At 41.1% G+C, this 13,350-nt stretch overlaps 1 protein-coding gene across 1 annotated transcript in view; it reads right to left on the bottom strand.

Moving 5' to 3' along the window:
• The window catches only part of STK3 (serine/threonine kinase 3), a 134,303-nt gene that overhangs the window by 116,700 nt on the left and 4,253 nt on the right, over positions 1-13,350 (bottom strand). Inside the window, exons 2-4 of the mRNA XM_042835661.1 lie at positions 9,595-9,675; positions 9,041-9,169; positions 7,482-7,596 (exon numbers count right to left, since the gene is read on the bottom strand). Of these exons, the coding sequence (XP_042691595.1) occupies positions 7,482-7,596; positions 9,041-9,169; positions 9,595-9,675 (325 nt within the window). The remainder of the gene's footprint in view (positions 1-7,481; positions 7,597-9,040; positions 9,170-9,594; positions 9,676-13,350) is intronic.

Here is a 13,350-nt window from a genome sequence, read left to right as displayed (position 1 = left end):
AAGTTGGAATGAGTTAGGACAAGTTAGAAAGCACTGGCACAAGCTGCCCCAAGGCTGTTGAGTCCCCTCCTTGAAGATCTTAGGAAGGAGGCACTGAGGACCTGGCTAGTACCAACACAGTGGCACTTTCTATCATCTTTAAGAAACTAAAGTAGAGGAGATCCCTCATGAACCATATTCAAACAGGGACGGAATAAAGATTTGAGAAATTACAGGCTGACCAACTTATCCTCACTCTCCAGGACAAAATCCTCAGATAAGTTATATTCTAGGCAGAAAGGAAGTAACAAGGCGACCAGAAACAAACAGCTCAATTTTATTAAAGAGATGTCATACCAAACTAACATGGCCGCTTTTCTAGAAGGACTAAAAGACAACTGTGGATGTAATTTACTTTGACCTCATGAAAGTTGTTGACACTCACATCTCTTTTCTTCAGCTGAACTGAGGACTCAGGGAGCAGGTGAAGATAAACAACTACAGGGCTCAGTGGTGCTGCAAAGTTTAAGTAACAGCCAGCAAGTGATATTTCTCAGGGGTTGATTTTAGGACAAATATTCTACGATCCTCATTAACAACCTAGACAGTGAGCTAGAACACACCCTCATCATGTCCATGGGTGACAAGAAACAGAAGTTGCCACTCCACTAAAAGGCAGAGCTGCTACTCAGCAGCAGCTCAACAAACTGAAGAAGTGAAGCTGACAGCAAACTTGTGAAGTTCAAAGGCGAAGTCCTATACTTGTGACACACAAACCTTATACCATGCAGTAGTATGGGCTACTGATCAGTGAGGCTGGTAGGATCACTGCAGGAAAGGGTCAGGATAGGCAACAAGGCCAGCATGAACACGAGTCAATGATTCACCCACACAGCAGCACAGGCTCGTGGTGTGGCAAGCTTCAATAGGAAAACACAGTTGGCAAATTACAGCAAATAAATATTCCTTTTCATTCAGCACTTGGAAAGCCAAATCTGGAAAGCACAGTAAGCACAGTTGCAGGCTACTCTTAAAAAAAATGCTCACAAATTGGTAAAAGTCCAGCAGTGGACCATTGAGCTCTCTGGGGGCTTGAGTACAAGTTAACAGAACTCATTTATCTGGTCCAAAGGAGAGGTGGGTAGTTCAATTCAGTTTCCAAGTAAAGGAAGTGTGGTTTAAAAAAAAAAAAAAAAAAAGAAAGAAAAACAGAACATACACACCACAAAAAATTGTGAGGAAACAGCAGAACAGATAGCAGTTACAAGTTGCCACAAAGAAAATTTCAGTTTATTTGATGAAAAAAATTGAAGAAAACAATGGTGAAAGTGGATGGAAAGGAAGCTTAGAGAAAGAGGAATGGAGGGAGAGAGACAGCTGAACTTCCATCAGGATCTTCACCTTCACAAATTTTTCAAAATTCAGCTGGACAGTGTCATTATCAACTTAACTGAGCTTCAAAGTTTACCTTCCTTGGAGCCAGAAATTAGACTAGATCACTTTCAGAGGTCCTTTCCAAACTACAATTTTCAAAACAGTGCCACACTGTTCACCTCCTTCTTCAGTATATCTCAAAGAAACCTGATAGCCGCCTTTCAGTATCTAAAGAGGAGTTACAGGAAAGGATGGGATAAACACCTTAGTAGGGTCTGTGGTGACAGAACAATGAGAAGTGATTTCAAGCTCAAAGAGGGCAGGTTTAAGTTAGATACATGGAAAAAAATCTTTTACAAAGAGGGTGGTGAGGCACTGGAACAGGGAGATGGCTGACGCCCTGTCCCTGGACTTTCAAGGCCAGGCTGGACCAGGCCCTGGGCAACCTGATCTAGCTGTGCATGTCTGTTCATTACAGGGGAGTTGGACTAGAGGCCTTCAGAGGTCCCTTCCAACTCTAGGAATTCTATGATTCAGTTTCAACAGAGTACCATTTCCTTTATCTGCAGTTTCTCTGTATTTCTAACTATTTCTCTCAGCAATAATACAGAATACTAAATACATCCCAACAACAAACTCAGTTTGTTTTATTTACATATACATAGATACATGAAAGATTCACAGTTCTGGGCTTAGTTCACTAGATTGAGATAAATTTTATTGGCTCAATTTTAATTTTACATGCTGATAAAATTGACTCAAGTTGGAAATAAACAGGTAATTTATCATAGTTCTGGCCAAGGCAAACAACAGACACATGACTGTTTTGTGATGTCAGGTGTATATGGGGTATCAAAAGAGAACTGCCCTGATTAAAAATTCATTTGAATGATTATCTCTGGCTGAAGCACAGGTGTATAAATTATACAGTACATATACTATTGGAACATATTAGTACAGAGTTCAGCAAATGCTGCCATTAGAACTGAAATAGCATTCTGTAATTTTTCTTCCAAGAAGCATATTTTTAAAAAATACGCAAACCAATGAATTACCTGATGCTAAGCATTTTAATATTATACGCTTACCGGTGATGTTAAGATTGCTCACAAAATGGATCTCAAAGGTCTCAGGCAGCTACCTAAAGCAATCTAGGTGGAAACTACAGAAATCATCTAGGAAGCTAGATCTCTTTAAACGTGATTTGTATATATTCATAGCAATATACACAACTAGTTAATACCAGCATTTATTTTAACGGGAAGACGAAGGTCAGAAATCTGAGTGAAAATAACTGTCTTCAGAGCAACTTCAGTATTTTGGCAAATATACACGAGATAACGAGTTATACAGTATTTTACTACAGTATATGATGCCTCACTGAGTGATCATGATTAATATTATAAACTGAGTCTTGTTGAAAACAGGGGAAGACAATGTTTCACACTGCAGACACAACACAGGATGCCATGTGGCCAGTCCTCATTCCAAACCTTCTCAACTTCTGAAGGTATTATACGAACATCTAGTTCCAATCCCCTGCTATAGGCAAGAACACCTCCCATTAGGACAGGTTGCTTGCAGCCCATCCAGCCTGGTCTTGAATGCTTTCAGGTGGGGGCATTCACCACCTTGCTGGGCAACCTGTTCCAGTGTCTCACCACCCTCACAGTAAAGAATTTCTTCCTAATATCTAGCCTAAATCTGCCCTCTTCCGGTTTAAAACAATTTCCCCCTGTCCTATCACCACGTGCCCTTCTAAAAAGTCCCTCCTCAACTTTCCTGTAGACTCCCCTCGGGTACTGGAAGGCTGTTATAAGGTCCCTCCGGAGCCTTCTCTTCTCCAGGTTGAAGAGCCCCAGCTCTCTCAGCCTGTCTCCGTAGGGGAGATGCTGCAGCCCTCTGATTATCTTCATTGCACTCCTCTGGACTCGCTCCAACAGCTCCATGTCCTTCTCATGTTGGGGGCCCCAGGACTGGACGCAGTACTCCAGGCGGGGTCTCACAAGAGCAGAGCACAGGGGCAGAATCACCTCTGTTGACCTGCTGGTCATGCTTCTCTTGATGCAACCCAGGATACGGTTGGCCTTCTGGGCTGCGAGCACACACTGACGGCTCATGTCAAGTCTTTCACCAACTGACACCTCCAGTCCTTTTTCTCAGGGCTGCTCTCAAGATATTCTCCACCAATTCTCTATCTGTTTGGGATTACTCCAACCCAGGTGCAGGACCTTGCACTTGGCCTTGCTGAACTTTGCAGGGCCTGCCTCCCAAGCCTCTCCAGGTCCTTCTAGATGGCATCCCTTCCCTCTAGAGTATGAGCTGTACCACTCAGGTTACCAACCAGTTAGAGCTTACTTTTGTTCTGCTTTCCTCATTTCTTATCCAGTAGAGCAAAGCACAGTACTGTTCACTTTCTAGTAAAAGAAGAAAACTTTAAGAAAAGAAATACAGCTACAGAAAAATGAAGATCTGGTGGCAAGAACATATGCTTAATCAGGTCTCCTCTCCAAATATGAGGAGACTTCTACTTTTTCCTATGACTTATTTTTAAATAACTACTGCAGTAAAATAAGGGTTCCTATGTACTTCAGGTCTCTCTTCCTCAATTCCTTTTTAATTCAGCATGGAGAAATAGGAAAACCTCCTCTTTGTTTCAGCCATAGTCTTCATTTGACAGCTGAGGGAAATTAAAGAACACATGCCCCCAGGTGCCTGAGGCTATTCAATATGCATTCTGACAAAATAAGAACCAATTCCCTCCCCACCTCCAAGCAACAATGCTTCTCTTTTCTTCCAAAAACAAAAATACAATAAAACCACTTCTTGTTTTCGTTAAGAGAAAGAAATCAAGGTGAGCAATAGAAAGCTGAAGGACTTCAAGCCTCATTTATGTAATTAAAAAAAAATATCTCTACAAAGTAGTCTGGGTGATCTGATCACCCTTTCAGAAAACTAAGAGTATAAATTATGTGTTTGTTTCTCAATTTTTTTATTTTTTATTTTTTTTTTTTTCTTTTTTTAAGTGATTTCATTCTTTTTCTTAACTTACAGAATGGAACATGCCCCAGCTTAGAGTTACTAAGATAACTTTTTCAGGTACTGTTAATTACAATATAAACAATTAAAGCTAATTTTATAAGAAAAGTAGTACAGTGGTTTACTGAACTGGCCTGAGACTGTGGCCAAGGAGGTCAAAAAGAACTGCAAAGTGAAAAGTAATTTTAAAATAGGCATTTAAGCAAATTTAAGCAACTTCTTCTGACTCACTAACTAGACACAACAGAAAGAAACTGACTCGTGTTTAAATTTAACCTGTAGAAGAATGAATACTTTAAAGAACACACAAATTGCAGAGTTAAATTCTTGCTCTCGCAGTACAAGGGCACAGGCTGATAGTTTCATGTAAGAACTGATACAGACCACCAACATGCCTGCCAGGAGAAACTGAGCCACTTCAAGTTCTTTGTTCTTGCGACAAGAATATTTTCCACAAGATCACCATACAAAAACATTCATTACGACATGCAAATTCAAGCAAGTTTTTGGGTTTCAAATTCAGTGCACAGATACAACAGCAATTGTCCATCTGAACTGCCTTCGGCAGGCAGAACACTGAATACTGAATACTTTCTGTATTTAACAATACAACAAAGAAGACTGAATGGCAATCCTCACCAGTATCTACAGAACAAGTACTCACCAATATTCAAATTTCACAATTTGTTCCATGTAAGATAGAGATGCTAAAATTATTAATGAAACGTCTGTGGAAGTAGAGCAATAGAATTCAAATAAGCCCAAAGATCCTGCAAGCCTATTCCATCTGTACTTTTTCTTACTCTATGTACCAGAACACCCAGTATTCTAAGGGAGAATAAAAGTTCTATGTAGCCTGGCAGTCTTTCTTCTTGAGTGGCCTACAGGATGGAAAAACATATAAACAGTGATAACCATCTGTTTCATCTTTCTGTAAGCAAAGATACGAATTTCCTGCTCCAGGTATTTAAATATTCACATTCTACAGTAGTCATTTTTCCTTGGTCTGGTTCAACTCTTCTTGAAAAACCAAGTTAAAACCTATAAGATCTTCTATATCTACACAGAGGACACAGAAAAAATTTCCACAAGCGGAGAAAAATTGTTTACTTTCAGTTTAAACAAGTGATCCTTTGTTGTTGTTGTTGTTTTAACCAAACAGTACATAAGCACGTCTTATTCACTCTGTGCCACTCGTGGTTTTCTAAACATTCTACCATGTCCCCCCCGCCATGTACCCCTGCAGATACTTGAAACTGACAGGAATGGCTGATTCACCAAAGGCTGCCACCTCAGCAGGCTGGAGAAATGGGCTGACAGGAACCTCACCTACTTCAGCAAGAAGTGTAAAGTCACACATCTGGTGAGAAACAGCCCCAGGCACCAGCACACATTAGGAGCACACAACTGGAAAGCAGCTCTGCAGAGAAAGGCCTGGGGGTCCCAGGGACACCACACTGAACATGAGTCAGCAACATGCCCAGGCCACAAAGAAGGCAAGTGGTAACCTGCGTTGCATTAGGCAAAGTATTACCAGCAGGTCAAGAGAGGTGAACTTTTCTCTCTACTCAGCATTGGTGAGGTTGCACCTGGATTACCAGGTTTAACTCCGCATCCAGGTCTCTCACGTACTGGGGAGCTCAGTGAAAAGAGTCCAACATAGGATCACCAAGATGCTGAAGGATCTGGAGCACCTCTCTTGTGGTGAGAGAGTGAGAGAAAAAGAGGTTCAGGAGGATCTCACCAATGTCCATAAATATCTGATAACAGGGTACAGAGAAGACAGAGCACAGAGAAGATGGAGCCCGGCTCCGTACAGTGGTACCCAGTGCCAGGACAAGAGGCAATGTGCACAAACTGAAACACAGGAGGTTGCCTCTGAACATCAAGAAACACTTGTTTACCAAGACAGTGACCAAGCACTGGCACAGGCTGCCCAAGCAGGCTGCAGAGTTTCCTCCTTGGAGCTCCTCAAATGCAGCCTGGACATGGGCCCAGGTTCCCTCCCCTGGGTGTCCCTGATGGAGCAGAGCTTGGGCAGGATGGACCCGGAGGTCCCTTCCAATCTCAACCATTCTGGGACTCTCCTAACCCATGTATAACAAAAAACTGTAAGAACAGTAGTTACAAAAGATGGAGGAATTTGATCCATGCAGTCTCCTGTTTTTTATTTTTCCACCATCATTAGCTCAACACAGCAGCCCTGATGTGCTCCATCTTTTCCATCAAGGCTCCCTCTATACTGGACGTTACTTCCTAACAAATCCAATTCCATCTTCCCTTATAACCTTTTTCCCCCCTCTCTAAGCCTAAACACTCTCTTCTTCTTTTTCTTCCCCCACTCATGTGTGGTACAAGTATACTGACAACAAGTATACTGACAACATGTAGAAAGCTAAAAATCAGAGCGTCATCTCACAGTAGATGTCAGTTAAATGAATATCTTTTATTGCAGGCCATCAATGGATATCCTCAAAGCAACTAAAGATTACTGGACATCTACAACAGAATCTTTAAATAAACAGTTCGGGGGGGAGAAGCGGGGGGGGAGGAAAGGGGAAACAGACCAAAACCTGTTCCTTACAGGTATGCATCCTCCTCTTCATTACAGCTCTTATAAGCCCACAGCAACTCCTCCTAACAACTCTGCCTTTTGGTTCTCTCTCACATTCCCTAACTAGTATGCCTTTCCACTCTCATTCTCTGAACAATAACAATTACTCTTCATGCTCCCTAATTACTGAGTAGGAGCAAGTCAATATTGAGCCAGCTTTCATGTCATGCTTATGCTAAATGGCCTGCTGACAGGCTGCCAGGTGGAAGAAGCCATACAGTTTTGCCTTTTACACAGCAGTAATTTTCACAAAGCTTACAGGACTTTCACATTTCAAGATGCATTTTTTACTACTTACAATCACACACCAAGGAAAAATGAATAAACACGCAGCCAGAGCAACTGCACAATCAAGGCCAAAGTACATCTCTTGGCATCAGCCAAAACCTCGTCTCACATCTCTTTTATTCAAGCTTCTAATCGTAATTCACAGTTTAATGTTAATAAATGTTACACATTTTTGAAGGAAACTCACCGTTTTATTACGAAGTCTAATTATGTCTGAAACAGATCCAGCTCCACAATATTCCATAACAATCCATAGATCAGTGTTCTTAAAATAGCTGCCATAGTACTTGACAACATAGGGGCTAGACAGAAAGGAAAAAAGATAATAATTAAACATATGAATTCTGAATGGAAAAAGAAGAAAAAAAAAAGCAGCACAAATACTGTTAAAAATTAGTTTGGAAAAGACAAACAGCCAAAATGCAACTGTGATCAAATACATTTCAAAGCTGCAGTTAGTTTAACTGATACCTTGCTAGAACGATAAATTTGACCAATTAATGAAATGCCAAAGATACTGCCATACACATCACAAGCTTCTGGTGATCTTGCTCCTTTTCAATTCCTCGAGTTAGGAAAGTTACTATTACTTCTGACAAAACCCACTGATTTTTGTGACCGTCTTGTGAAAGTCAGCAGCTGACTGACTATGAAAATAGTGTATTCATACTGATCAGGACAAGATAATCAAGACAGCAAAAGCTACTCAATCTGAAAACACTGTTCACGTTTAGTTATAGCCTTGTCCTAGTTAGCTATACGAGCTAGGCTCTTCCTTTCAACTGACTTAGAAAACACAAAGACAGCCCATCCTCATGTACTACCACCAAACAAGGGCTTTCTCCTCTTTTCCTATTTAAAGACAACTTCAACACCACCACAGCACAAAAGCAAGAACAACAGAGAAACAACAGACCTATTGCTGCAGTACAGTTCACTAACTTGGTGACAAGAGCAATCAATATTTTAAAGAAAAAAGTTTCTCCCAACAGGAATTAAACTTCAAGTTGCAAACAGTATTCTCATAACGCTGATCAGCCATGAACACACGAGCAAATCTGACTGAAAAGTTGTAACCACCATCTTAAGATTAACCCAAAAAATAGAAAAGACAAAAATTACAGTAACTTTAAAGGGGGGGGGGGGGGGAGAAATAAATTTCTACATTCTTGCCAACACTTGATGCTGAGGCCTCCATTCACACAATACTAAAGACACACTGTTTTTCAGCAAGAGTAAGGGAACCAACTTTCAGAACCATTAGAAAATTGCTAACTTATCAAAGGTGTGTTTCTGTGTGAAAAAGCTGATGACAGAACACCAGTTTGGAAGTTCACGGGCAGCTATTAATTTTGCTCTAAGAATGTCCTTATTGGTCTTCAGAAACAGGTAATTCAGAATTCAGATGGCCTAAGCAGGTATACAGGAAATATTAACCCCTGGGCTTGCCAATGCAAGTAAAACAAAGCAGGCATGGAGAATTCTAAGCAAATGCAAGTACTTCTTTCACTTAACAGTCTCTATGAGGTACACTACCTGTACACTTCCTTCAGCTCAAGCTAAGGATAGGAGTCAGTCTTCAAAGCAGTTCCTTTACACAGACTGTTCAACACAGACTGCTTTAATTTTCCACATAAAAAAAGCTGGCAGCTGCCTGTATTTCAGCTGTACAAAACATTACAAATATAAATACATTTTCACTTAAGTCTTTGAATGGGAGGAGAACTGATACACTGATACACCTACCTGTCACATTGCTGCATTATAGAGATTTCTTTAATTATTTCTTGAAGGTCAGACTCCACAGGGACCTGCTTAATTGCTACGACTTGTCCAGACTCTTTGTGTATTGCTTTAAACACGCTACCATAAGACCTAGAAGAGGGATTCAAAACGTTATTTTTCTTACAAGATAAGTTGCCTCTCATTTCTAGTATGCAGAAGTCATGTGTTCATGCAGCAAAAGTTTGAGGTTTTTCTCACAGGCTGCCAATATTTCATTTCTATCAGGATCTCAGCAAAGGTGTGCATTCAAATACCAAATCTTTGACAAGGTGCAGCACACCTCATTTTCATGCAAGCACAAATGTCTTTGACTTAATAACTGAGGGACAGTAAAAGCACATAAGTAGATTTGGGGAAGCATGGAAGCTCACTGATTTGCCTTATTATCAAAAGTTGCCTAAAGAAGGCACTCCTTAGGACACTTACAGTCATTCTCTCTGTTACTTAATATCCTAACACATGCTTCATATACTGCCTTCCTCTCATCCCATCCCCTCACAAATAGCTGCACTTACCCTTCACCAAGTTTCTCCAGAACATCAAAGACCTCCTCGGGCTGCTTAGTTAAACTGTCTTCACTGAGCTTTTTCAGTTTGCTAGAAAAAAGACAAAGCTCGTTTATTTTTTGTGGAAGAGAAGCACTGAACTCAGAGGAAATTTTCACACAAGTAAACAGACGTAAGAAAAGGATTACAAGGAAAAATATACCGCAATGAAAATAAAATGACTAATCAGAACACAGTAACAGAATTCTATCAACCACCTTATAACATGGGCAACTGTTCTGTATTGTTGCATTGTCTATTTTTGTCATTATTGCTTTCTCACTGATGTTTGCTCAACTCAAAGCAGCGTGGGACAAATTTACTGCCTAATCTGTTTCCTTTGCTAAAGCAGAAACAGCTCAAGAACACACCAAAGCACACCTTTAATCAAAAAGCCAGCAAACATACAGTCATTACCGAGAGAAGTATCCCACACCAGTGTTCATGAAAGTATAAGCCAACCCTTCACCCACCTGAAGTTTCCAGTTTTTAAATTATGCCACCTGTAAACCAGTGGATTACATCAAGCTAAACACAGAACCCAAAGCCAGGATGACTCTGGAAGCACTCGGTAGCACCTCAGCTACATATATGTAGCAAAACACTGCATTTCCAACTCTTGGAAGAGTTGTTGGCGCAGTTCTTTTCCCCTCCAGCCTTCTTTCACAGTTTCAAATCGCTCTGCATTGCACTGTCACCTCTGTACCACCAACCCACTCCCACCATTCAGCCTTTGTTCCTTACAGCCTATCCCAGCCTTTCCCCAGCCCACAGATGCCTCACAGATCTAAGAACACCACCTGGCTGCGAGCCTTTGATGAAGCTGACACTGAACATTCTGCAGGCAAATATAACCACCCAGATATTGCAGTGAGATTGCATGGCTGCAATGTGTAAATCTCTCATCCTGAAAGTTACAGGGAATTCTTCTACAAGACTGGAGTAACAAGTTAACTCTATATAGTAGCCAAGGGTACTATTAAAGTAGGAGACAAGCTGAGAATAGCTGGTGCTGTAGTGCTAGATATAGCCAATAATTCCATACGCAGGAGGAGAAAATGGTGAGGAGAGAAGCTATGAAGCACTGCACATCACTGAGACCTCATGGAAAATACGTTATCCTGTGACAATGTACTGGAAATGAATACAAAACAGGGAAAGGGAAGAGCACACAAACAGAACAGATTGGCAAGCATAACATAAGAACAGCATTCAAAAGCAACTCCTTCTTATAAAAAGATAAATTTCTGTGATTCACAGAACTAAGAATAACTCAGTAAATGAAGTGGTTGATAAAATAATTCCCAAGTCAAAAGGGACACATAATGCTAATCCTCTAAGTAAAGAGGAAAAATTGAACACGGATGAGTGCACAGTAATGCAGTGTTAAACAAGGGAAGCAAACTGTGTGCGCGTGCTACACACAGATTTATATAGCAAGCAACTCTGCAACAGATGGAGCAGCAATATGAGTGCAGAAGTACCCATCATTGCTAAAGCAAGGTGGCTCAACTGCAGTAAAGCCCACACAGTTAGCTACAATGAACAGGCAGGAAGCTGGAAAGTGTGTGACAGAAGGCAGAATAAAAACCTCCCTTATGAAGGTAGAGCAGAACACAGGAATAGAGAGAAAACAGCTGAAAAATCAGATGGGAGCAGCTAAAGAATGTCTGCAAAAGCAGCCCACAAATCAAACACAGGAACACGGTGCTATGCTTTCTTTTTCCATTCTCTCTGCTTGTTAAGAGACCAGAAAGCAGGAAGATGGAATCAAGTCCTACAGGAAAGCATATAGGCAGTAACAAAACAAATAAATAAAGCAGAAGGGAAGAAGACTTGGCAGGCAAATATTAAAGAAATAATTCATTTGATTCTTTTGTTTCAAATTCTTTCCCCCTTATCCCCAAACTCTGTACAGGTTTCTGCATCCTTAAAGGCAGCACTAACAGAAGAACATTTATTAGAATCATTCTTAGCCTGCCACCAACAGAAACACTGTCAGCAGAGCCTCAAAAAATGAGAACCACGACCATTTGCTGAGTCTGTTACCTGACCAAAGAGCTGCACAACAAAAGACATACTCAAGAGAGCAGAGCAAGGACTGCAGTTCTTTAGTAGTAAGGAAAAAACCAAACACCACAGTGACCTTCCCTAAAAATGCAGAAGAAAACAATTTCACCTGCTCCAAAGAACAGTGCTCTCCTAAATAGGAAAAAGGCAGGAGGGTATACTTTCTGAAGCACATTCTGAAGAGGTCTTAAAAATGTCCCACTTCTAGATGTATCTGTTTTATCAATCCTGCTTCATGAAAGAGAACCTGAGGTTATTGGAAAAGCTTTTCAACTTTTGGAGACGCTCAAGGTGAGGCTGCCTGGCTTCTGAGTGCCCTGCTCTGGCTGTAGATGTCCCTGCTCACTGCAGGGGAGTTGGACCAGATGGCCTTTTAGGGTCCCTTCCAACCCAAAGGATTCTATGATTCTGTGATATGCTCAGTGACAAAGGGTTTTCAGCAGCACCGTTAATGGCAGTACATTGCTTGTCAAGAGCTACAGAAACAGCTTAGAGCTGGCCATGCTTGAACAAAACCACTAAAAACAAAAAACACACAATATCTCAAAAACAAAGGCACCTTGAAGACTGAAAAAAACAGTGCAGTTTTAAATTTATTTTCACATTATTCAACTCTGACAAACATTCTCAGACCAAAGAGAACTGGACACCAGCATAGCTAAACACACCAAACCCACTTAGGGGTAGAAAGACATGTTAATCTCAGAATGTTATCAATAAATACACTGCTCCAAGTACTTCACAGTGCTTCACAGAGATACTGCAGGAGTACAGACACTCAGACCGGTATGCAAGCAGTTGTATTAACGCTGCAGCTCTTTGAACCACAGGAAGATCTTAATGGCTCAAACTGCTTAAAGGCTGGGAGTTCTATTGACTTTCTAGAAATAGAAAACATTGAACAGCAGTACATGATATAGCCTGAAAGGGCTGCCACAGAGAATGCTTCTGAAAACTTGGGGAGAAGCACGGAGGAAGATGGAAGTTGTCATGTCAAGAGGCATCTGGATGAGGAGCTACAAGATACGGTTTAGTAGCTTGTGGTAGCAATGGTCGTGGGAGGACAGTTGGACTAGATGATCTTGTAGGTCCTTTCCAACTTGCAATTCTATGATTCTATGGCTGTAAAGCACAAGGTAGAATACAAGAAGAAAAGGGCTAGAGATATTAACATTAATTAAGAGTTAATATCACCCGTCTTACAAAGAAGCAATAAAACTATGGATGGAGAAACATCTGAGACTTCATTATCAGCCCATGTGCATCCATTCCTGCCATTTGTCCAGCCTAACAGCATCACCTCTGTGCACAAGGCAAACAACATGACACTGAGCCCAACACTTGAGAAGTATCGCTGCTTCTTCTGAAGCATTAAGGCGTTCTACATTACAAGTCAATGCTATGCACTCAACAAAATGCCTCCCTGCTATGGTGGGGGCACAGACAAACCGGTCAAGAACCATCAGATTAAAAGCTCCAGTTTCTCTCCCTTCCAAACCCTTTCCTTTTACAAGTGCTAAAGTAGAACATCAGCCACACAGAAACTCTGGCCACAGGATACAGGTGTCACATGTATAAACTGTGAGAAAGCCTAAAGAAGATGGTAACTATAAACACCAGGGAGAAAATCACCCCAGAAGGGACTCCACAAGCATC

The sequence above is a fragment of the Centrocercus urophasianus genome, unplaced genomic scaffold (assembly GCF_019232065.1).
Source record: "Centrocercus urophasianus isolate 14NV4802_14NV808 unplaced genomic scaffold, USGS_Curo_1.0 seq_11, whole genome shotgun sequence".
Lineage (NCBI taxonomy): Eukaryota > Metazoa > Chordata > Aves > Galliformes > Phasianidae > Centrocercus > Centrocercus urophasianus.
The sequence above is the reverse complement of the archived record's forward strand: the minus strand, read 5'-3'. Positions and strand labels throughout refer to the sequence as shown.